General features: G+C 48.1%; 1 protein-coding gene across 5 annotated transcripts in view; it reads left to right on the forward strand.

Annotated features, from left to right (window-relative positions):
- The first annotated feature begins 589 nt into the window (after nucleotides 1-589).
- Nucleotides 590-23907, forward strand: part of Sec31b (SEC31 homolog B, COPII component) — a 29064-nt gene continuing 5746 nt past the window's right edge. Inside the window, exons 1-19 of one of the 5 annotated variants that reach the window (XM_021152511.3) lie at nucleotides 590-670; nucleotides 2432-2542; nucleotides 2904-3027; nucleotides 9995-10190; nucleotides 10470-10565; nucleotides 11444-11587; nucleotides 11889-12031; nucleotides 13357-13456; nucleotides 13583-13744; nucleotides 14264-14353; nucleotides 16956-17186; nucleotides 18775-18849; nucleotides 19104-19202; nucleotides 19492-19591; nucleotides 20156-20334; nucleotides 20563-20689; nucleotides 21244-21389; nucleotides 22035-22208; nucleotides 22698-22859. In XM_021152511.3, coding sequence (XP_021008170.1) covers nucleotides 2449-2542; nucleotides 2904-3027; nucleotides 9995-10190; nucleotides 10470-10565; nucleotides 11444-11587; nucleotides 11889-12031; nucleotides 13357-13456; nucleotides 13583-13744; nucleotides 14264-14353; nucleotides 16956-17186; nucleotides 18775-18849; nucleotides 19104-19202; nucleotides 19492-19591; nucleotides 20156-20334; nucleotides 20563-20689; nucleotides 21244-21389; nucleotides 22035-22208; nucleotides 22698-22859 — 2442 coding nt within the window. In that variant the 5' untranslated portion in view covers nucleotides 590-670; nucleotides 2432-2448. Of the gene's footprint in view, nucleotides 671-2431; nucleotides 2543-2903; nucleotides 3028-6063; nucleotides 6139-9994; nucleotides 10191-10469; nucleotides 10566-11443; nucleotides 11588-11888; nucleotides 12032-13356; nucleotides 13457-13582; nucleotides 13745-14263; nucleotides 14354-16955; nucleotides 17187-18774; nucleotides 18850-19103; nucleotides 19203-19491; nucleotides 19592-20155; nucleotides 20335-20562; nucleotides 20690-21243; nucleotides 21390-22034; nucleotides 22209-22697; nucleotides 22860-23907 lie in introns of those variants that run through there. The other 4 variants (XM_085834230.1, XM_029472426.2, XM_085834231.1 and 1 more) reach the window with 4 other exon arrangements.

Here is a 23907-nt window from a genome sequence, read left to right on the forward strand (position 1 = left end):
GGTATTCCACAATTTATCTATCAGTACTTGTTCTTGATCAGTCTCTTTGACTTACTGTATGGGAAATGCCAGCACGCCCATTAGCTGCTTCGGCCCCCCTTTTTGCTGAAATATCACCTAGTGTTCTTTCAGCTCCAAGGAGTAATGCCCATGTCATGTGCCTGAAATCTTCCATGAAGTGCCTGGTTCACAATCGTCTCTTTTTCCACACGCAGCCGTTAATCAGTTTGTGGACACCCTCTACTAGTAGGCTCCAGTGTGCACCACTACTATTTACAACCTCGATTGCTTTTTAGCTAAATAGATCACACTGAGAGCTCATGGGCTTCCCTCACTTTAATAACTACATAATAAATTGAATTAGTGTTTTCCCTTTCCATACACAGGAGCCTGACGCAAATAGAATAGACTAGCATGTACTGGTGTGGGGGCTAGAACTGTGCAATCCTAGGGCAAGTGAGGCAGGCCCTGATGGGAAACCTCTGCGCTGTCGGTGCGGATTAGTGTTGAGCTCGGCTAAGCGAACAGAGGGAGCGGGTCGCCAGCTGTGGCCAGGGCAAATTGACTTTTGGCCCTCGGCAGCCGCCGTCCGCAGCGCGGTGCGCCCTTGGTTGGGACAGGACCAGCCCGGGCGGTCGCCTGTGACCCCTGACCCGGGCGCTCGGAACAGGTGGGTTTCCCCTGCGGTTCTGGGGTCCCAGAGCACCGCTCCTCCCGCGGGAGGTGGCCGGGGAGCTCGCCTTGACCACACCCGGGCTGCCCTGACCTGGAGCACCCGTACGAAACCCCCCAGCTGGACCCGGTCCCGCTCCCCTTGCCACACAGTGTCCCCAACCCCGCCGAGGTCCAGCAGCGCTGCGCGCGCCTCCGCCTCCCCACGAAGCCTTGACTTGACCCGGCCCTGAGCCTGCACCCGGTCGCGGTGCCCTGGCCAGTGGTAACTGACCGTCAAGCGCCTTGTATGGCAGTCAGCAGGCGAGAAGCCGTGTTGACCTTCTCCCTAAGAACTGGACTGCCAAGGGTTGTCCTCCCTGATCGTGGTTCCCCGACCCTATTAGCCCGCCACTGTCCTGGCTGTTCTGATCCTAACGAAGGCTTTTCTTATAAAATGATGCCTCAGAGCAAAGTGGATGAAAAGAGCATTTCTCCCATCCTTCTGTCAATGGTTTAAGCACGTCATGAAAGCTTTGCTTAAATTAATATAATGGTTAAAAGCACGGGGTTTACATTGCGGCTTAGCCGGCTGTTTTCTATGTAAAACGGAGTAACAATTTATAGAACTTTCTAGGAGTTGTGCCTGGCAAATGCGCTGTTGCTGGTCGCTGCGCTTCTGTACAGGGTGGTTCTGACCAGCAGGTGGCACTGGTGACGAAATAGTGTAGTTCGCTGGTCACAAGATAAAGCGGAGCTTCAGGAGTTTAGAAGCTCCCAGAAACAAGCTTAACTGACAGCCCCAAGCGTTTTTCGAGCTGGAAAGTACAATAGAGGTTAAGTAATATTATCGCCTGCTTTTATAGGTGACACTGACCTGACTGGGTTGCTCAAGCAGGTCACAAATAGTTCTAAGTGTCCTTCTTTAACCTTTCAGCCCTTTCGCTGGCCCGTGAGGATGAGACCTTGAGTATACATTAGAAGTGGAAATCACAGAGTTAAAATGAATGCGGTGTGGGGGCTTCACACTTGCGATCATTCTCAGTTACCTAGCAAGTTTGAGGCCAGTCTGGGCTACCGGAGACCATGCGCCTCCCCCCCTGCCCCCCCCCCAAAAGGCAAGGGTCTGAAAAGATGGCTCTGTTGGTAAGAGCACCTGCTGGGTTCCCTGCGCTCTGCAGCTCCAGTTCCAGGGGCTCCAACACTCTCTTGGCCTCTGAAGGCATTAGGTACCCGTGTGGTACACAGACATACATGAAAGCAACACACACACACATATCTGTGAATATTATAATTTTAAATATATTAAGATAAGGTCTTACTTTGTATGTAGTCCACGCCAGGCTTGCCTGAACTTATGATTCTAATGCCTCAGCCTCTTGAATGCTTGGGTCATAGATGTACAACATAGGTAGAAATATTTAATTATTCATTTCCCTTGGGAATTGGTGCTCAGTGGACAGATGTGTCAATGACATAAATACAGGGTTCACTGGCACAGATACAATATTTAAAACCAAGGAAATCAGGCAACTTCACTGAGAAATTCTCTAGTTTGATGGTTATTGTCGGTAGACCTGTAGTAACCAATGTTGATTAAAGACCTTGGGAGTTTAGATAGTCAGTTTTAGCCATTGGGTAACTGTCAGATGAACTTGTTTTTCTCATTCTGTTTTTTGCTGGACTACTTCATCTTGTGGAGAAGAGAGACAGTCTCTGTGTCCACAGACGCTCCCTGGATCACTGGCCCTAAAATTTTTTTTTTAATTTCTATTTTTAGTGGGCCAAAGGTCATATATGTTTTCCGAAACCATGAAGTTGAAAGAACTTGAGAAGCCAGCTGTCCAAGCGTGGAGCCCGGCCAGGCAGTACCCTGTGTATCTGGCCACAGGTACGATGACACGACAGACCAGGAGCTACTGGAAGTCAGCCATCAAAGGAAAACTCAATATCTAGAATTCCTTAATGACCATGAGAGACAGCTGTAGGATTATGTCAGGTTGGGTACCTGGTAACAGCCTTGGACTAGGGCCTGAGGGCGGCACCTCGTGCTTTCCTTGCGGTTACCTCTAGAGAAAGGATGCTCCTATCTCTCTTCTGTTCTGTTTCCTCCCCGCTCCCTAACCTATTAGTAGCCCAGTATTCTCCCATGCATACATTGTTGCTCATCTCCCATGCATACATTGTTGCTCATCTCCCATGCATACATTGTTGCTCATTTGCTGCCTCTTCTTTCCTTTCCACGTGACTAGGAACATCTGCTCAGCAACTAGATGCCTCCTTTAGCACAAATGCCACCCTGGAAATCTTTGAGGTTGATTTCAGGGACCCGTCTCTGGACTTGAAACACAAAGGAATTCTTTCTGTCTCCAGCAGGTACTATGTTGGGTCTAGGAGTGGGTATTCAGGTCAGACCCGGATGGATCTACTGATAGAGGGTCCTGGGGGTGGTGTGTGCAATTCAGGGATTGTGGAGGTGAGAAGTATGGGGAGCAGGAGTTATGTTTCAGAGGAGGTCATGCTGGTCAAAGGGACTTGAGACCTAACCACTTTCACCTTACTAGGCAGTAGCCGCAGCAGCAGCAGCAGCAGTATCAGGCCGCGTGCAGGTGATAGAGCTATCTTGCACAAGCCAGGACTACCTGTATCAGGTCTCGTTTTGAACCCATGGACATTGATTCCTCCCTCCCTTGGCTTTTGTTAGGACAGCAAGCTTACACAATACCATACTCTTCTGCCAACAAGGAGGATGACGAACGATCTCTCCTCATGGCTCTTGGGTGCTGATTGGGTGTCACAGGTTTCGTGGCTCTGGCGAGCTGGATGCTCTGCTCGCAGGTTTCTTGGCTGTGTTGTGCCACAGCAATGAAAAGAGGATCATTGATCCTCTCCTTCATAATGGCAGAAACGGCTGCAAGAAATCCTTGAGGAGCTTGGTAGGAGAGCACTATCCCTGGGGCCCTTCAGATTTTACTCAGTCCTCAGAATAAGCCTAAATTAGAAATGCCACTGCTTCCATTTTACATGGGCGATGGAAGCCCTAAGAAGGTGGACTCGGAATGGAAGCATGTTCCTATCTGAGTGCCAAGTCTTCTTCCTAGTATGTCACAGATTTTGTCTTTAGACAAAGTCTTGCTAAGGCTGGCTTTGAACTCACAGTCCTCCCAACTCATCCTCCTGAGAAGCTGGTATAGCTATGTCTCACTGTACCTGGCTCTATTCCTTTTTAAGGGCTTTGTGAAAATGGCATGTATAGCCTGATACAATAGTCAGCAGGTTTTTGTACTGTCAGGAAGAAAGTGTAACTATTCACTATAGTCCACTTCATATTTAATAAGTAGTATACACGTTACCACACGACTGATTTTATATAGTTATAAGGTATCTATATAAAATATGTAAGTATTTTTCTTATAGCTCAGGACATTTTCTTGACCGCTTTAACCTAGAGATTTTTGGTCTCTACTGCAGCCTTCCATCTGATGATTGGTAGGTCCCTGTTCTTTCTCCCCTTCTGACAGTCATCTTATGCATTGCTGTCATGGAAAGCACAGTCGTGTTGGGCTGTAGCCTAGCTGTGATGCTAATTAAGCTGTGTGCTTTGGAGTAAGTTACATTGGTTGCCTTGTATTTTCTCACTTACTTTTGAAGAAGAAGAGATCATACAAGATCATTTCTTCTTCTTTTTTTTTAAAAAAGATTTATTTATTTATTTATTTATTATATGTGTGTACACTATAGCTGTCTTCAGACACTCCAGAAGAGGGTGTTAGATCTTGTTACGGATGGTTGTGAGCCACCATGTGGTTGCTGGGATTTGAACTCAGGACCTTCGGAAGAGTAGTCGGCGCTCTTAACTGCTGAGCCATCTCACCAGCCCTTACAAGATCATTTCTAAGACCCTGCCGGGACATGTACCCAGATCGTACATCCAGTCTCTGCTCACTTTCCCTGTGGGATTTCTCTGTCCTTTCTTTCCCCTTAAAATTTCTTGGGGGGGGGGGCTGTCAATGTGGCTCATGAAGAAAAGGTGCTTGCTGCAAAAGCCCAGCAACTGGAGTTCAGTCCCTAGAACCTACATAACGTGGAAGGAGAGGACCAAGACCATGATGCTGTCCTCTGACCTCCACATTGGTGCTGCAACACACACACCATGAAAACCACAATATTAATAATAAAAAATTTTTAAGAGCTGGGTGTGGCGACTCACGCGTTTAATCCCAGCACTCTGGAGACAGAGGCAGGTGGATTTCTGAGTTCGAGGCCAGCCTAGTCTCCAAAGTGAGTTCCAGGACAGCCAGGGCTATACAGAGAAATGCTGTCTCAAAAAACAAAAAACAAACAAAAAAACCTTTTTTAAACCCTCAGCCATTCTAGGGGTTTGAATGAAAATGACTCCTATAGGCTCTTACAGAATGGCACTATGAGGAGGTGTGCCACAGACTGGACTCAGTCAGTCCCTCAACCTGTGAGAGAATCAGGGTTCTAGTACTCAGGTGGACAAAGAGTCGACGGGGTGACAAACAGACACCAGAGAGAGTATTGGATGTGAGTGCAGTTTCTCAAAGCGAGCATCAGACTTATATTACAGAAGAAAACAAGGAAGCTAAGTGATACATTAAGGTCATCCAAGGTACATTGAGGTTACAGAGGAATGCATACATAAAAGCTAACAAAAACCAGGCAGTAAATTACAACTGGGATAAAAAACAGCCCCACCTAAGGTCAGTTTAATCCTAGAAGCCAGGGGCAAGGGCTTTATGCCCTTGCCTTAGTTCCAATTCTACTCTATTGTATAATCCACCTTCTTCCTAGGCCATTGTAAATTCCTGTATATGGGAGTGACTCGGCTGTTATTATAAGTTTACTTTGTAGAACTAGTCCTGAGATTTCTAGCTCTTATCCAGTAAATTGTAATGCCTGACTCCTTTCACTATCTACACTGGAGGCATTTTGTCTGAATGAGAAGCATTCTTACTAAATTAAAAACCCAAGGTCAGCTCAAAGATTTCCTAGGATATTGGAACACTGGTGGAGGCCAATCTAACTTAGCGATATGTGAAATCATTCCTTGGAGGCACTTATAATAAAACAATCCTGAAGGAAAGCACACAGATCCATTCACTGACTGATGCAGGGACAAGTTTGGAGCATTCATGCTACGGGATGCAAAGACTCCAGGAGACTAAGTTTCCGTAAAACATTGTGCCTCAGAGCTGTGGCCAAGCTTTTGGGCCTGTCACGCAGTTTCCACTGGAGTGGGTATGGCAGAGATGTGGCCTTGTTGGAGTGGGCGTGGCCTTGTTGGAGTAGGCGTGGCCTTGTTGGAGGAAGTGTGTCACTGGGGTGGGCTTTACAGTTTCAAATGCTCTAGCCAAGCCCAATGTCACTCTCTCTTCCTGCTGCCTGCAGATCCAGATGTTGAAATCTTAGCTACCTCTCCAGCACCATGTCTGCCTGCATGTCACCATGCTTCCTGCCATAATGGTAATGGACTAAACCTACCAACTATAAGCCATCTCTAATTAAACCTTGTCCTTTATGAGAGTTGTTGTGGTTATGGTGTCTCTTCACAGCAGTAGAAACCCTAACACCCTCCCCCAAAACCCCACTCTTGTGCCTTTTCCTATCAACAGACTTTCTTCCCTCTGCCTACTCTTTTCTTCACACCCTCAGTCAGATTTGGGCCCAGAAGCTGCCCCATCTTCTTTCTCCCTCAGTCTATGATGCTTTTGAGAAGTACTCCTAACTAGAAACATCTGCTGGAAAGCAGTGTTCTGAAGTAACCCATAAGGGTAACAGTAGGGCCAGCTTAAGCTGTGGAGAGATTGAAGAGATGGGTCGGGCACTGAAGCATGTGCATCGAAGAAGCCATCTGTGGTTTGTTAGACAAATCTCACTGTGGAAGAAGGAGTTTGGGGAGAGTCTTCTCATGTCATTCCCTGGTGGGTAGAGGCTATGGCAGAATGAGGTTGGAAGTCAGTGGGTGGACCCGCTGCTCTCTTCCTTCTGCTTACAGAGACTCCAGATCTCTGAATATCTGTCGAATCTCCCCATCCTGGAAGAACCTGGGAGAAAGAGGGTGGCTTGTCTGCTCTTGTTGTGCCTTTATCTTGGTTCTCTGCACTCTTGGGGAATACAGTTGGCCTGTCTTTGAGTGCTAGGGGGCAATACACACCAAGCTGAAAAGAACACCATTGCACGTGCTTCTCTTAGTGGATCTGTCCTCAAGACACACCTTCCTTATAAAGCAGCCTCAAAATCATATAGCAGAGAACGTGATCTTTATTCTTCCATCAACCCAGGTTCAGACCTCAGCTCTGCTATCTGCCGTCTTCATGGGCACAGCATCCAGCTTCTCTGACTATGTTCTCCACCATTAGTTCAGGATACGAAGCAGAAACAGAGCAATGTCAGGCATTCCGAGGAGTGTGTTGCTCCCCAAAGGCCTGCCCAGCCTGCTGCCAGTCTCCAGTTGGGCCTGCGCTCTCCATTCTGCTTCTTAAGGAGACTGGGTTCTCCCAGTTCTTTTGCCCCAGATGTGGAAAAACTCTTTCTCACTTTAGTGAACTGTTATGAGGTTGGGATTTTTTTTTTTTTTTTTTTTTTTGCAAAAGGAACTCAATTCAACAAAAGCAAAATCTAGAACGAAGAAGTGAATAAAATGGGGGTTGGGGATGTTATCCAGCAGATGTTTGCTGCAGTCATGATGTGCTAAGTGCTGGCCTCAGATAAGCTTAGGTGGTCCAGGCTCCTGACCATGTGGGCTTCAGTTTGTTGTCGTCTGCAGCCCTTTTCATTTAGTCATCCTCAGCCATGATCTGGCTGCTAGGACTGCTCCTGCCTAGGAGCTTCAGTGTCCTCTTCTAAGCTGACGAATCTGTACACCGGTTCTCAGTCCAGCCTTGAGTCACTTCAGAACGTCTGTTACCGTGGAGATTTGGTGGTGTGTCTCTTCTCTGGACCTTCTGATTCCTGGCCCTTGGTAGGCATAGTGAGGCCTGTGCATTCTTTAGATGTAGCCCATCAGAATTCTAGGTGCATCTTCCTCAGAGGACGCCATGCATCCTTATATTACATTCATGGTTTTCCTACACAAGCATGTCTTCTCCTCTCTTCTTTAACCCCACTTCCTGTTTCCATGATAAACGCCATCATTTTTTTACCTTTAGCTGTATGTCTCTTTAAAAAAATTTTTTTTTGTTTTAGTTATGCATCCGTGTCTGTGTGTGGGTGTGTACATGTGAGTGCTTGGTGGTCCCTAAGGTGGTCCCAGAGGTGTGGGATTCCCCTGGCTGGGTTAACAGGCAAGAGCAGTGTGTGCTCTTAACCACTGAGCCATCTCTCCAGCCCTTGGCTTCATTTTCTAAAATTCCAACTTACAGGAAGACAAGGCAGCTATAATGAGCAGTCAGGTAACCGTCACTTGAGTTCACTTGAGGAGGCCACGGTGTAACAGTCTCCTTCCGGGATTAACTGGCCACAGATCTCTCGGGTGTTTTCTAGCACAGCCTCTCCAGGAGTTGGCTTCACCACGCTAACAAGGTAGTGAACAGTAGAAACATACTTGCTGTGGCAAGTGTAAAGAACCAATTTGTCATACTGTGCATTCTGCCTCTCTGAGGTAATTCTCTTCTCCTCCCATAGGGTGATTTCTTCCTGAGGGTTCAGGTATCTTTACTCTTATCTACATGTCCTGTGCTCTGACCTCACTAAAGCCTCTGTCACCTCCCATCTCTGGTTCCTGTGTGACCTGTGTCTTCCCCCTCCTCTCTGTAGTTGTTTACCCACAGTTCCTAGATGGCACTGACACCCTCTTGAGTCTGTTTGGACTTTTTCTTCTGCCCCATGGAGATGGCACCACTTTAGAAAGCTGCTCACTGTCCGGTGAGGTGAAAGCCCCAGAGGCACGTCCGTCGTGTCAGCCTCCCATCTTGTCAGCCTCCCATTCTGCAGATGCAGCCCTGCCTGGGCCACTGTTCAGCTTCATGCTCTTGCCAAGCTGGCTCGGCTCAAATGCCTGGTAAACAAATTCTTGCTCTGTCAATTCCCCGTTCAGTCGGCTCCCTTGCCCATCAGGGTGTGGAAATGTTCCGTTGCACCTAGGGATCTTGTGACATTTGATGTGAAACCTTCTCTCATGGTCAGCCACAGTGAAAGTGAGACAGGATCCCATCCCCCAACACTCTCAGGCCTGAGGATTTCAGATGTTTTCCCATAGAGCTTTGCATGAGACCCAGGCCTTTTGGTAGGAGATCTAGGGTTTGTCTTTTTCTTCTGTGCAAAACACTGGTACTGTTGTTTGTTTGTTTGTTTAGAAACACCTCCAGAAAGCCAGGAAAGTGTTTCCCTAGTTGGGTATTTAGTATTTTGTGCCTCTTTTTCTCCAAGCTGACCCATTGCAATTGCGTGTCCATTCCATTGGGTTAGCATATGGGAAAGGCGGGGAGAAGAGAGGACCCAAGGCTTTGTCAGCTTGAGTTTGAGATGGGACAACAGTTGTTTGCGGGAGCTGATTGTGACTTCTTTATAGAGCTGCTAAATATTAAACTAGTGAACACATGTAAAGCACGTAAAACCGTGTCTATTATGTGACAAGTTGTCAAGAAATGAGGTTGACTTTGTTGTTGTTGTTGTTGTTGTTGTTGAGATTAGGTTTCATGTAGCCCAACCCGGCCTTGAACTTGCTTAATTACAAGATCCTGAATTCCTGATCCTCCTGCCTCCATTTCCCAATTATTGGACTCATAGGCAAGATCCCATGCCGGCCAGGCTGTATCACTTGACTATTTGGGCAGTAAGGACTACGTGATGGAGTCTATTTGCAGTAGTTATCACAGTCTCTATGTAGCCTGACTTTAACTTTAAAACAAAGCAAAAGAACAACACTCCCATATAACCTAGATGGTGACTTTCTGGATTTTAGTTTAACATGGGTGAAGTATCTTTTTTCTTTTTAAAGATTTATTTATTTATTTCATGTATATGGGTACACTGTTGCTGTCTTCAGACACACCAGAAGACGACATCGGATCCCATTACAGATGGTTGTGAGCCACCATGTGGTTGCTGGGAATTGAACTCAGGACTTCTGGAAGATCAGTCAGCGCTCTTAATCAATGAGCCATCTCTCCAGCCTGGAGTATTTTTTTTTCCTAAAGAAAGGGCAAGACTGGGCAGGGGAGACTTCCCTTCTGGGTCTGGAGAAAGAAGAAAATAGACAAGCAGATACAGGCTTGGGCTGGGGAAGCCTGCATGATAGGAGAGGTTGGCAAAGATGTCTGTCCTCTGCATAATGACATGTACCTACCTTGGTGCTGAGACAGATTCTTTGCCTTTGTAGGTTTCACAAGCTAATCTGGGGAAGCTCTGGCAGTGGGCTTCTGGAAAACTCCGGGGTTATTGCTGGTGGAGGAGACAACGGCACGCTGACTCTATACAATGTGACCCACGTCCTTTCTTCAGGGAAGGAGCCCTTGATTGCCCAGAAACAGAAGCACACTGGAGCTGTCAGAGCCTTGGACTTTAACCCTTTCCAGGTACTGTGGTGTCTTAGCTGGCCAGACCTGGGCAAGGCACGACGACGCATGTCTGAATGGAAGCATTCTCTGTGGCCTTCAGGCTGTACCTCTGAACTGTAATGGGAGAGGCCCTGAGTCTCCCAAATGCCGGTCTCCTCTTTCTCCTTTTCTGAAGTGGGAGTGTGTGTGTGTGCGTGTGTGTGTGTGTGCGTGTGTGTGTGTGTGTGTGTGTGTGTGTGTGTGTGTGTGTGTGTGTGTTTGAGGGTAGGTCTTTAGAAATACCTTTTATTCACACAGGGCAATCTCCTGGCCTCAGGAGCCAGTGACTCTGAGATCTTCATTTGGGATTTGAACCACCTGAGTGTCCCAATGACACCTGGACCCAAGTCACAGGTGAGGGGCTTCCTCCTCCCTCTGACCTGGGGCCCGCCTCTTAGGGTGTACAGCCAGGTTTTCCCAGGTAAAGTTTGGAATTCTGGAGCCAGCCGAGTAACAGAGATTTCCAGCTCTACCACTGGAGGGCAATAAAACCCCACAGATGGACCGGCCGCCTAGTAGTCAGGAGAGAGGGCGTGCAGAGCAGGTGGTTCACGGTGGTCAGTTGCTGTTCAAAGAATTCCCGGAAAGAAGTGAAGGGCAGGGGGGACAGAAGACACCAAGACAGGCAAGGAGTGATATGTATCATAGTGGTGGGGAGAGGGCTGGCTAGGCCCTGCACTCCACAGAGAAGAGAGAGCAGAACCCAGGACACACCACCATTGTTTTGTTGTGGGAAGGGGCTGTCTCTGAGTGCGGCTCTCAGGTCTGGTTTGCCTCTGCGTATGCCTCCTCTGTCAGTCTGTAGCTTGGATTACCTTTTTGCTTTTCTCTGTCTTGTGCTTCATCATGAAGTAAATGTGGGTTGGTTGGCACTTGTTACCCTGGGAGTCATACTGTTCTTCCTGCCTCGTTTTCTCAGGGGCTCTTTGTTTCCTCTCTCAGATTTCTCCTCCTCTATCCTACAGACAGGGGTTACTTTTCAACCTTGACTCTACACTTTTAAGAGAACTTTGGCTTAGAGCTAAAGCCAGGTGTGCCAGCTGTTCCCTCCCACTTGTGTACCCATAGCTGAAGCATCTTTCTTGGAAAATGTAATCCCAGTTCCTAAGGCTGTTAGCAGGAGGAACCTCTGACCTCCTTTCAGCTTCCCGCGGGCCGTTGGGAGGAGCAAAATGGTAGATGTCACTTAACTCAGGGGATGGCAGGTTGTCTCTTTCACCATCTTGCCTCAGAACCCCCCAGAGGACATCAAGGCATTGTCTTGGAACTGCCAAGTCCAGCACATCCTGGCTTCCGCTCACCCCAGCGGCAAGGCGGTGGTGTGGGATCTCAGAAAGAATGAGCCCATCATTAAAGTCAGCGGCCACAGCAGCAGGGTGAGTAGTGACCAGGACGCGGGCCTCACGCCTGCAAACACTGGGGTCTGCTCTTGCTCAGGGACCGGGATCCACTTTCAAGTGTGGATGCAAGCTCCCATAGCAGAGTTCTTATAAACAGTGAATGCTTGGGAAGCCAAGCAGCTGACCTGGGTTCTTGTCACATTCTGTGTTTGTTCTCGGCCCCCACTTACTGCGGAGGAGACACGGGGTACCCTCAGAGTAGTCTCCAACTGGGCGGGACCGGTTGATAATCTGAGAGGTTCGATACATCACCCACCAGGATCTTCTTTGTTAACAGATGAACTGCTCGGGCCTGGCCTGGAACCCAGACATAGCCACTCAGTTAGTGCTGTGCTCAGAAGATGACCAACTCCCAGTGATTCAGTTGTGGGACCTGCGCTTCGCTTCGTCACCCTTGAAGGTGCTGGAGAGCCACAGCAGGTAGCATCTCCAACCCTGTTCACACACGTGGGCCTCATTTAGCCACGGGCATCTTCCATGGCTTCAAAGACATTGCAGAGAACACCGATGTATCTCTAACTAAGAGGAGTTCCTTTGGAGCCTGGGCTTATGGGGAAGAGCTGGGATTCCATGTAACCTCCAGAGATGGGTCATGAGAAATATTTGAGCCCGTTGACCCTTGTTAGTTCCCATTACCATAATAACTACCTAAGGTAATCAACTTATAAAGAAAGAGCTTTGTTCTCTGTTCCTGATTGATTGGTGTCCTTACTTTGGAGACTTTGATGTGGTAGCAAATTATGGCAGGAGCGTGTAGGGAGAAAAGCCATTCATTCACCACAGCCAGGGAGCAAAAGAGAAGCAGGAAGCGGTCAGGTCCCAGCGTCTCCTCCAGAGCCTTCTTTCAGAGACCCACAGACCTCTCACTGCTACATCTGTCCTGTACTGGGAGGGTCCTAGGTTCTGCTCTGAGAACAGTGTTCATTTCTCTGAGTGGAGAGCCTCCTGCCAGACCTCTTAATAAAAGCAGCTTGGCTCCTATCGCTTCAGGAAGATCTGTCCTGAAGCTGTGACTCTTGAGCCCACAGCAGAGGAAGCAGATCCACCAGATCCACAGCGTATTTTAACCAGGGGGCCATGTTGTCTTTATTCCTCCTTTAGCGCTTCTCTCTCTCTCTCTCTCTCTCTCTCTCTCGTGTGTGTGTGTGTGTGTGTGTGTGTGTGTGTGTGTGTGTGTGTATGTGTGTGTGTGAGTATATTGTTCCTTAGGGGATGTCGACATGTTTATTGAGACAGTCTCATCACTGAGTCTTAGGCTCTCCAACTAGGGATGCTTGCTTAGCCACTCAACTCCAGAGATCTCTGTGCTTCTGCCTCCCCAGAATTAGATGGACTTGCCAGGTTTGTCACATAGGTGCTAGGGACCCACCTCAAGTCCTCAGGCCCAGATGGAAAGCGTTTCACCAACTGAAGCGTCTCCCAGGATCCTCCTTCGGGACTTTTGCGTTAGGTCTTTACTGGGGGACTAAAGGCATCCCAGAAACGGATGTTTGTGTGATTCCTACTAATTCACGATTCTCCTCTCATTGCTGAATGGCAGCAGGGTGGAGCAGTGCATAGCGCTCAGGGTGTGCTGTGGACTTTGGCTAGGCCACTGTCTAACAGCTCCTCGCTTTTCAAAGCTTTGTTCTCTTCTTTGAAAAATTCAGTTAAATCATCTGTTCAAGCGCTATCTAAGACATACAAGGTGCCCACTCAGGGCTGGCATTCCACAAACACCGGTTCCTCTTTGTTTTCATGTCTAGGGGCATCCTGTCGATGTCCTGGAACCAGGCCGATGCTGAACTGCTGCTTAGCACTGCCAAAGACAGCCAGATTTTTTGCTGGAACCTGTCAAGCAGTGAGGTAGGCCGGTCCTGCTGTGGGTGTGCTGTAATGGAGGTCTGATTGCAGGGGAATCCCAGCTACGTGTTCCTATGTCAGTTACCTACAGGCTGAGCTGTTCCTCATGGTTGCGCTCTCTTGTGGCAGGTGGTCTACAAGCTGCCCACACAGAGCAGCTGGTGCTTTGACGTTCAGTGGTGCCCTCAGAGCCCTCCCGTGTTCTCTGCTGTCTCCTTCGATGGCTGGATCAGTTTGTGCTCTGTGATGGGTAGGAGCTGGGAAGCCCAGCACATGAGGCAGGCTGACAAGGTTTGAAGGGCTTGGTCGAGAGTGCTGGAGGGAGGAGCTTTCTGCAGTTGGGGGATGAGAGAAGGGCACGTAGCTTGGGGAAAAGGGGAGCTCTTGAAGAGAGGGAAGCAGGCTGTGGGTTTTAGAGGCCATATTCTGTATTAGGTCCCCGACTTACCTGGAAGAAGCCCCTTTACCTCTGTTATTCACGCTGAACCTGTATCTCATTGTATGGGAGACATAGTTCCCTCTCTGCTGTGTATCTACCTTATGTCTCACTCCAATGTAGACTTTAAATATCGCTATCCAGAGGCTCAGACACCCGAGTCTCCCATCTACTTTCAGCCTCAGCCTCATCTCCTAGACTGTGGGAGTCTGCCCCAGTGAGGTCAAATTGTACATCACAAGGATTCATCCCAAAATCGAGTTTGTAGGAAGAGTTCCTCTCTGAGATGTCTCTCAGTGCTGGTGGCCTAGGTGGCCTTTCCCGCTCGATTTCCTCTTCCTTTAGCAAAGGTGAACCTCTCCCCACTACTGCAGGTGCCTGAGCAGGTGGCCCAAGCATCACTCATCCCTCCCTTGAAGAAGCCTCCCAAGTGGATGAGAAGACCGGCAGGCGTTTCATTTGCTGTAAGTGTCAGTGGCGTGTGCGGTGTTTGTGTGCAGTGCCTCTCGTGTGCCTGACAAGGAGCTGCATTCTCAGGAGGTTTGTTCCCAGTGCCTGCTCAGATCAGGTTCCACTCCGCCTCTCAAGCAGGTGCATAATGTAGCTCCCCACTCTACCCTCTCTCCTTTCTGCAACCTGGCTCACCTGCCAATGGAAGAGAGATTGACGGCTTTAGACCTCCTGCTTACGGTAAGAGCCTGAGATCCTTTCTGAGGTTTCCAGAACTCTTAGACGTCTGGACTGGTGGCAAGGAACATAGGAAGGAAAGGAAAACACATAGATTTTATCCTGCCATCCACCTACTCAAAGATTCTGAGCTTTCCCTGCCATAGAGACCTAAGGCTAAACATGCTCGGGCCCCACTTACCTTCCCCGTGACAGTTCCCTTCTCATTCTCATACGTACCTTGTAGTCTAGTTACGTGTGACTCATGTCATTTCTGCCCCATGAACAACTCCTCACCCTTCTTGTACCTTATCCGCCAGCTTCTCCCGTTTCCACCGAATCCCGTGGTGGACTTTGAGGACCTCATCCTTAAATACCACCTCTTCCTCCGTCCTTAATCCCAGTTAACCTCAGCTCCATTCTATTGAGATTTTTATTCCTGTAATTCTGTATTTTATATGGCATGTATTATATACAACGTATCATATGTGTCTGGAGACCCTAATAATAGATTCTGCAAGGCTAGGTTCTGCCTTGTTGGTTTTTATCCCCCAAGAGGAGAGCTTTTCAAACTCTAGTGTGAATAAAGGTCACTTGGGGATCTTACTTACACTCAGGTTCTGGTTCAGCGGCTCTGATGGTTCAGGGCTCAAGAAGACCAATTTCCCAGCAAGTTTCCAGATGCTATCTTTGCTGCTAGTCTGAGGACCAATGCTTTGAGGAGCAAGAAGGTCCTGAAGTGCCAAGCAATGCTTTAGCTACTGGATTTGATTAGGAAAAGGATGTATAAGAGGAGACGTTCTCACGTTTACAGTCAGTGGTTTTCTTACAAAGAAATGACTAGCATGCGCAGGAAGGAATGCCTTTCTAAATACCAGGAGTTGACACTGCGGGCGTAACTCAAGAGAAGGCTTAGCATGCCCGTGGCCCTGGACCAAAATGCTCAAGCACTGTCACTGCCACCAGCAGAAATGGCCACAGCGCTGGAATGAAGAGTTCTTGTCATAGCTCTGTTGTTAGTTAGGTGACTCTGAAGAAGGATTTCAGTATCTTATTTGTAAGAGAGAAGTAGGAGGGCCAGCACAGCATGCTTTACCAGTGCCAATTGTTAATTAATAACTTAAGTGTTTTTTGTGGTGCACAAAACTGCAGTCTAATGTTTGTTCTATAGGTAAGATGCTTCTGACTGGAAAATTCACTAAGGGAGTGTGGGGTTTAGGAAGGGAAATAAAGACTAGTTAGGGACTGGAGCCGTGAGCCAGTCCTGGTAACACACTGGACTGACTTGAAGGTTTCAAAATGACTGATGTTACCCTCACCCAGCTTCTGGTATTATTGTCTGGGGTGTGGCCTGGTGACTGGAGAGCTCTCTGGGACTTGTACTGTGTGACCAGGACTGCGAGTGGTCAGAGAAAGAATTGCGAAACCTCTGATGTTGTGCCATGTGCTTGATGTAAAGTGTCAGATTCGTCTGATGGCCTCAAGTGGAGTGGTGTGATAGGTAAAGGCCCAGAAGGGGGTGAGCTGAGCGATTTGGGAACGTGGAACACTCATGTAAATGATCAAGAAGATAGATGCTGGGGCAGACATGTTTGGCCCTAACTTTTAGGGGTCTCATGCATGCCAGAGGAATGTAAGTGTTCTTCTGTGGTCTGCCGAACCATTATACAGTCTAGGGTAGCAATAGGGTGCTGTGAACAACAGGGAACGTTGAATTGGAAGATGGAAAAAGACAAATGCTAGCAAGCACTCCAGTGACATAGTCTGTGATAGTACCATTCGTTTAGGCCACGTGCCGAGAGATGGTGGCACTGAACTGGGAAGTGGGAGAGAGTACCATGTGGTGACATTTTAAGCTGGCGATAGTAGATTTCTATAGTACCCATTTGCCACTCAATTCTTGGTCCTGTTTCGTTCTAGCAACTTCCTGTTGGTTTCCAATGTCTTAGTCATTATTCTGTTGCTGTGAAGAGACCTCATGACCAAATGTTATAAAAGCTAACATTTAATTGGGGGCTTGCTTGCAGTTTTAGAGGTTTAGATCATTATCATCACAGTGGAGGAGTATGCCAGCGTACAGACAGACATGGTAGCTGAGAGCTCTACCTCTGGATCTGTAGAGCAGGAAGAGAGAAAGCCACTGGGCCTGGCTGGGGCCCTTAAAACTCCAAAACCCACCCATGGTGACACACTTCCTCCAACAAGACCATGCCCACTCTAAAAGGCCACACCCCCAATCCTTCTCAAGTAGTGCCACGGAAACAGATGAGCCTATGGGGGGCCATTCTCATTCAAACCACCATAGTCTCCAAGGCTTGCTCAACAGATGGCCTGCTCTGAAATCTCGTTAGCTATTGACTTGAAAATGTAACCTCTTTCTTTCTTACACTTCCTTACCAGTTTGGGGGAAAGCTGGTTACTTTTGGCCTTCCCAGCATCCCCGTCCAGCCAGTGGCACAGACTTGTTCCCGCCCTGTCTTCATCAGTCAAGTCATCACAGAGTCAGAAGTCCTGACTCGGTCAGTTGTGCTGCAGGAGGCCTTGGGATCTGGAAATCTCCTTAATTATTGTCAGAGCAAGGTTCAGCAAGCGTCACTGCCATGCGAGAAGATACTCTGGCAGTTCCTGAAGGTAGGAGGCTTGAAGGCTAGCTGCTCTTTCCCGAGACCCAGAATTCCAGCCCCAGGAGACATAATAAGCACACTGTAATCATTTCTCCTGGCTTGGTATTTTTTTATGTCCTCTGGGCACAGGGTCTTTACTCTTTTCTAGAAGCTCAAAGCCCACTATAAAGTCTGGGGTGGTGGGGCGTTGCTGCTGCTGCTGCTGCTGCTGCTGCTGCTGCTGCTGCTGCTGCTGCTGGTGTCCTGGATACTTTGCCAGCCAAGGCAGCTGCTTTCATAGAATCACACCAAAGGAAGGGTTCACGGGAGAGATGCATGAACATAATGCAAGTTTTGGATTTGTTTGAGGTAACCCAGGGCAGGTCCCTGTTAGGCCACTCCACTTGAGCACCAGGGATACAGTTCTAGTCTTTGCTGGGTCATGTTATAACAAGGAGAGTGTGTGCTTGTCAGAGATGTGAGAGGTAGCTTGTGGCAGAGTGCTTGCCTAACATGCACAAGGCTTGGTACTACCTCTGTCTCTCTGTCTCTGTCTTTCTGTCTCTACCTCTCTTCCTCTCGCTTGCTCTCATACACACATGCATTCACAGACACAGTCACATGCAAACACATACAAAAGCACATGTATACATACTTACATGTGCCTACATATATACACACAAAAAATAAGTAAATAAATGTAAATTAAAATACCCAGAGCTCTGGAAAGCCATTTCCCAGGAAGGGCATGGAAGGAGGAGGAAGGCAAGAGATGTAAGAAAGACTATAGTCAGAATCTATGGGTCAGTGTGGGAGAAACAGAGAGTGGAGTAGGCTGGTCCTTGGTGTCAGCAATTTGGTGAGAAGCTGGCTTTGGGCACTGTTCCTGTGCACCCTCTGCCAGTGTCTTCTCAACCCTGCATTTAGATCTCAGGACCACGCAGGTTACACTTGGCATCAGTATCCTCACCAGGGCAGTGCCCCAGTCTCCTCAGGATGTGGAGACCAGGGCAGTGCCGGTGGCACTCTCCTTGTGGTGTGTTTTTCAGTATTTCATGCAACCATTCAGAGTTCCCTTCAGCTCCCTGTACAGCTCAGATGCAAAGAGATGATCCAGGTGGACACAGACGATGTGTAAGGTGCCCTGACTTGCAAGCTGCTCGGATAGAAAAGCCAACTGTCGGTTTCAGAGACCCCACAGGGATACGTCCAGTGCCCAGAGTCTGTGAAGCCAGAAACCTGACATGGTGTTCATATAGATTATTTATGATTTACCCAGTTCCAGGCCAGGCGCAATAACCAATCAGTTACAGGAAGCACCACTTCTAAACTGCCACGTTTACTCTCATTGGGTTACTAAGGTAAACTAAGTTAGGAAGTCAACTGAAGGTACAGTTCTCATGTCAACGTGGCAAAGGGTTGTGATAATACTGTCCACAGCCCAGCAAAAGCCAGTGAGGAGGAAAGGTAAAAGGTGGGACCACTGTTTCGAGGGTACTTTGATGGTCCATGGGGCTGTATGTGAGGGTATAATGGTACGGGTATCCATCACGATAGAGGAGAATGGTCATTTACATTCCTTTGATGGAAATGTTTCTGTATCTGTGGCTCCTTAGGTGACCTTAGAGCAGGATTCCAGGCCGAAGTTCCTTGGGCTGTTAGGTTACAGCAGAGAGGAGCTTCAGAAGAAGGTGAGTATAGCCCCACAGAACCCCGCAGAACCCCGCAGAACCCCGCAGAACCCTGCAGAACTCTGCAGAACCCCCGCTAGGTCCTCTGCTCGGGACACCTGGCCTCAATCCGTCACCAATGTGTGTTTTACCTCCTGGAATTAGGCCTTCTCTGGAAAAGTGGGCGAAGGATCTTAGAGAGTTTGGGGTGGGTGAATGGGGAGCATCAGACAATTGCGGGAGCCTGGCTGGCACTCACAAGGGTCTCCACACAGGTGGACACTTGCCTGAAGAGCAACTCGAAATCACAGGAAAGCCCTCAGCTTGAGGCGGTTGACCTCAAAAGTGACAGAGCACACAGCCCTTGTGCCCAGGTATGGTTGGAGCCCGGGGAGCCTGACTCCTGGGAGCACAGGAGACATGCCTTCTAGGGAACAGTCTCCATGCTGGTCCTTTCGCTTGTCCTCAGTAAGCTTCCCGGGGAGGCTTTGCTCACTTGGAGCCAGAGTAGAACACAGAGCCCACAGGATGCTTCCCAAACGGACCTGTGCATTCTTTCTGTTTTATATACTAGGACACAAATGGTAGCGCTCTTGCCTAGAGCATGCTGTCTGTGTTCTGGCTTCAGTTCCTACACAGTCACACCTGCCCCTCTGTGTACAGGCCTCCAAACACACTGCCAAGGAAGCCTCTGCATCTTCAGCCTTCTTTGATGAGCTGATACCTCAGAACATGACTCCCTGGGAGATCCCCACCACAGAAGGTACCCTGGCCCTGGGAGAGAGGAGATCACTGCATGGGAGCAGATGGGCCCAGAGTTTTTGGTCTTAAGAGTCACTTATTCTCCCTTGCCTCCCACCTAAAATGTCAAATACTGGTGGGTCTTTTCCAGCTAGTGGGTGCTGTGCTCGGTCTAGTGACTGGGCCCTTCTCTGGATGGCCTTCTGCCAAGAGCTTTTTTCTATTCCTTAGTTTTCTTGTTAAAAAAACAAAACAAAACGGTGACCTTGCCCACATCCCATTTGTGATCCTGCACACAAGGTCCTCCCTGATTTGAATCCTGTTTTAGAAAGTTTCAGTTGGACCAGGGCATCCTTGGGACACTGCATTTTGTTGCCCAGAAGTGAAACTTGGGGGTTTTGTGGAACCAGGCTGCCTAAGTTAGAGACAGTTTGCTTCCAACATGTGCCTCCCATACACCGCAGAGGAAGCCTTCACATCTCAGCCGTCTTTGAAGTGCTGGAGCCAGAGGGGAAAGCTCTGTGTTCTTGGGCAGGAAGTGAGTATGTGAGGGCCAGAGAGTGAGGAGGTGATGTGCTGTCTGCAGACACTGATGGACTCCTGAGCCAGGCTCTGCTGCTCGGGGAACTGTGGTCTGCTGTGGAGCTGTGTTTGAAGGAGGAACGCTTTGCCGATGCCATCATCCTGGCTCAGGCTGGGGATGCAGAGCTGCTCAAGTGGACACAAGAACGCTACCTAGCCAAGAGGAGAACCAAAACCTCCTCGGTACTGCCCGTCACCCAGGAGAAGAAGGGAGGGGATGGCTTGGACCTGGGCAGGTAGAGGCCCGTCCCTTAGGGCTGGTGTGTGAAATCTACCTGTCTCTCTACTCTAACGACCTCTACTTCATTGCTAGCCATGCTGAGCATTCTAACATGAGAGGCTCTGTTGGAACATCCCTGCTGACTGTGCTGGACGGAAGGCTGAGGGTCTCTCCCTTCTTGCCCAGTACAGCTTCTAGCCTGTGTTGTAAAGAAGAATTGGAAGGACCTAGTATGTGCCTGTAGGCTGAAGAACTGGAGAGAGGCGCTGGCCTTGCTACTGACGTATTCAGGGCCAGAGAAGTTCCCTGAGCTCTGTGGTAGGTGTGAGTCTAGCATGTGCCAACAGATTTATGCAAAGTGGAGGCAGAGGGTCGATCAGCCTGGGCTCTGGAAGAAAGGGCTCAGCCAGGAGAGGGACTGTAGCTTCTTGTTTCTTGGAGGCATCACATAAGTTCTGTCTTATTTCTCTGTCACATGACAAATTCTTTGACTGTTTCTATAGAGTAAGTTTAGCTTAAAAGATTTATCTTTTATTTTTATTTATGTATTATGAGTATTTTGCCTGCATTTATATAAGTGAATGTACCATGTGTATGTATGCCTGGGTCCCATTGAAGGAGGAATTAGACAGAATCACTGGAACTGAAGTTATAGTTAGGTGTGAACTGCTGAGTGGGTTCTGGGAATCGAACCCAGGTCCTCTGTAAGAATGGGATGTGCTCTTTATCATGTGGCCATCTCTCTCCCCTGAGTTGTCTTAAAGCCAGTGAAGACACTTGTCTGAGAGATCAGTCTTTCACTTGTTTCCAAATGTGCAGGAAGAGTAGCGTAGGGAAGCTGTGCTGGTAAACATGTTTGCATCTCTCCACAGACATGCTGGGAACTCGAATGGAGCAGGAGGGAGGCAGGGCACTCACCTCTGAAGCCAGACTCTGCTATGTGTGCTCAGGGAGTGTGGAGCGGCTGGTAGAGAGCTGGGCAAAATTCCAGCAAGCCTCGAGCCCCATGGCTCTGCAGGTACCTCTCCTCTCCAGAGTTTCGGCCACTAGTGGTAGGGTTGTTCAGATCAGAGAGGTGGGACATCTAGGTAAGCTAGAACCAAGTGTTAGGGAAGAGCAGAGGGCCCTCCGTGCCTAATGTCAGGAATAAACCACCTTACTCCCTCAGGATGCCTAGGTTGGCGATGAGCCTTCAGAAAATGTTGCCATTCAAAGACTCACCACACAAGTCAATCCAGTATTTGAGAATTTCAGTGAAACATTCTATGGACCTAAACTGTATCAGGTGTTCTGTAGGTAATCAGAGAAGTTGAAGTCATAGGCTTTTGGGGAGAACAGAGTCTCATATGAAACAATTCAGTCTGGTTGATGACATACATGCAGGAAGGGATAAAGAGGTACCAAGAAGAGACAGATGCATAGAAATCCAAGGCCTGGATGCAGTCCGTTGGTCCCAACCTTAATAGCTTAAGGAGTGAGGCCTCCTCCATCACGTCTCTTTCATGTGACTGTCTGTTGCCATCACCATGATGTCCAAGTGCTCTTTCCCATGGTGCGATGTTCCTGGAGCCATCATTCATGGTACAATGGTCCTGGATGAGCCACCAGGACAGAGCAAGGTATGCATGGAAAAGGTGGATCACCTTCATCTTTGTCCCTGCAGGAGCTAATGGAGCAGGTGACAGTCCTCAGCAGGAGCCTAGAGCTCCTTCAGGGCTCTAACAAGATGAGCCCAGGTCCTGCCACAACACACATGCTCACCCAGTATGCCGGTCTCCTGGCAGCCCAGGGCAGCCTAGCTACTGCCATGAGCTTCCTACCCAGCGACTGTATCCAGGTGAGAGTGGCCATGATAAAGAGCAAATCATCTTCTTCATTCATCCAACAGCACGAACACCCATGCTTTACATCCTGAACCAATGCTGTAGCGCCTAGGACAGATACGATCTTTCTCCTTTAGCAGCCCACAGTCTGTTGGGAGAGATCACCTATCAGTAACTTACAGTGTCCTAACAGAAGACTGCGCTGAGCACTGTGGGACTGCAGGGAAGAGGTGGCTTTCCCGGAGATCTGAAGGAAGGCTTTCCAGGGCTTAAAACAGCTGAACTAAACCTTCAAAGAGAAGTGCACGTGGGGCACTCCTGGCTCAGGATAGCCAGGAGGGAGGTGTGCAAGTGTTTGGCAGGGATCAGGGAACTTTGGGTCTCTGTGTTACTAGAGAATATATAAACAGTTATCCAGAGTCTAATGAAAGAGCCAGGCTTGGAAGAGAAGATGTTTGCTAGTTTTCATTTCCTAACCCAGCTCTTCCTTATTACAACTTTAGCCAGCAGTTCAGCAGCTGAGAGATCGGCTTTTTCATGCCCAAGGTTCTGCCGTCTTAGGCCAACAGGCTCCTGCTTTCCCTTTCCCCCGAGTTGCTGTAGGAGCTGCCCTCCACTCCAAAGAGACATCATCATACAGAAGGGGGCTTCAGCCTCCTCAACAGGTAGGACCTTATCTGTTAATTAGTTTATCGGTCCATTCAAAAGTGATTATGGTCGTAGACACTTGGAATGATTTTAGTGTCCAAAACCAGATGAAAATTTCCTGCTTCACAGAACCATTTGAGAGTCAGGTATTTTTTTCTAGTAACTGTTCACTGAACAAACACTAGAATCTTAGAACATGAGGGACACAAATTATAATCTTTGCCCTCAAGTAGTTCATCTAGTGGAAGGATAGCGTATTCAAAAATATGTAGAATTTAGAATAGCCATAATTGATATGGCAGGGTACTATGGGATTATATAGAAAGAAAAGAAATTTCCTGTGGGGTGTGTGTGTGTGTGTGTGTGTATGTATGTGTGTGTATGTATGTGTGTGTGTGTATGTATGTATATATATATATGTGTGTATGTGAGTGTATATGTATGTGTGTGTATGTGAGTGTGTATGTGTGTGTGTGTATGTGAGTATGTGTATATATGTGTGTGTATGTGAGTATGTGTATATATGTGTGTGTATGTGTGTATGTGTGTGTGTATGTGTGTATGTATGTGTGTATGTGTATGTATGTATGTGTGTGTATGTGTGTGTGTATATATGTGTGTGTGTGTGTATGTGTGTGTGTGTGTGTTGAGGAGTGAAGCTCAGGAATATTCTAGAATGGCTATGATGCTGGTTATTTGATCTGAGACTTTAAGAAAAGTGTTACATTTTATAAGATTTATTTTTAAATTTTTATTCACATAATAAAAACTGTGGTCAAGATGTCATATACGAGAGAAGAATAAACAAACAAACAAACACCAGTGGGTTAAGGGAGTACTCTTAACCACTGAGCCATCTCTCCGGTTATCACTCTGCTTTCTACAATTTTTATTTGTTTGTTTGTTATTTGACATGCTGACTGAAGTTTCCCCTCCCACCCTTCCCCAAGTCCCTCCCTCCAACTTTCTCCCTCCTCCCCACCCCATCTGTGCCTCCCATGGATATCAATTAGCCATGGCATAGCAAGTTTCAGTGAAACCAGCCCCCCCCCTTTTCTATTAAGG

Source organism: Mus caroli, unplaced genomic scaffold, assembly GCF_978045245.1.
Source record: "Mus caroli unplaced genomic scaffold, Mus_caroli_1 scaffold_20, whole genome shotgun sequence".
NCBI lineage: Eukaryota > Metazoa > Chordata > Mammalia > Rodentia > Muridae > Mus > Mus caroli.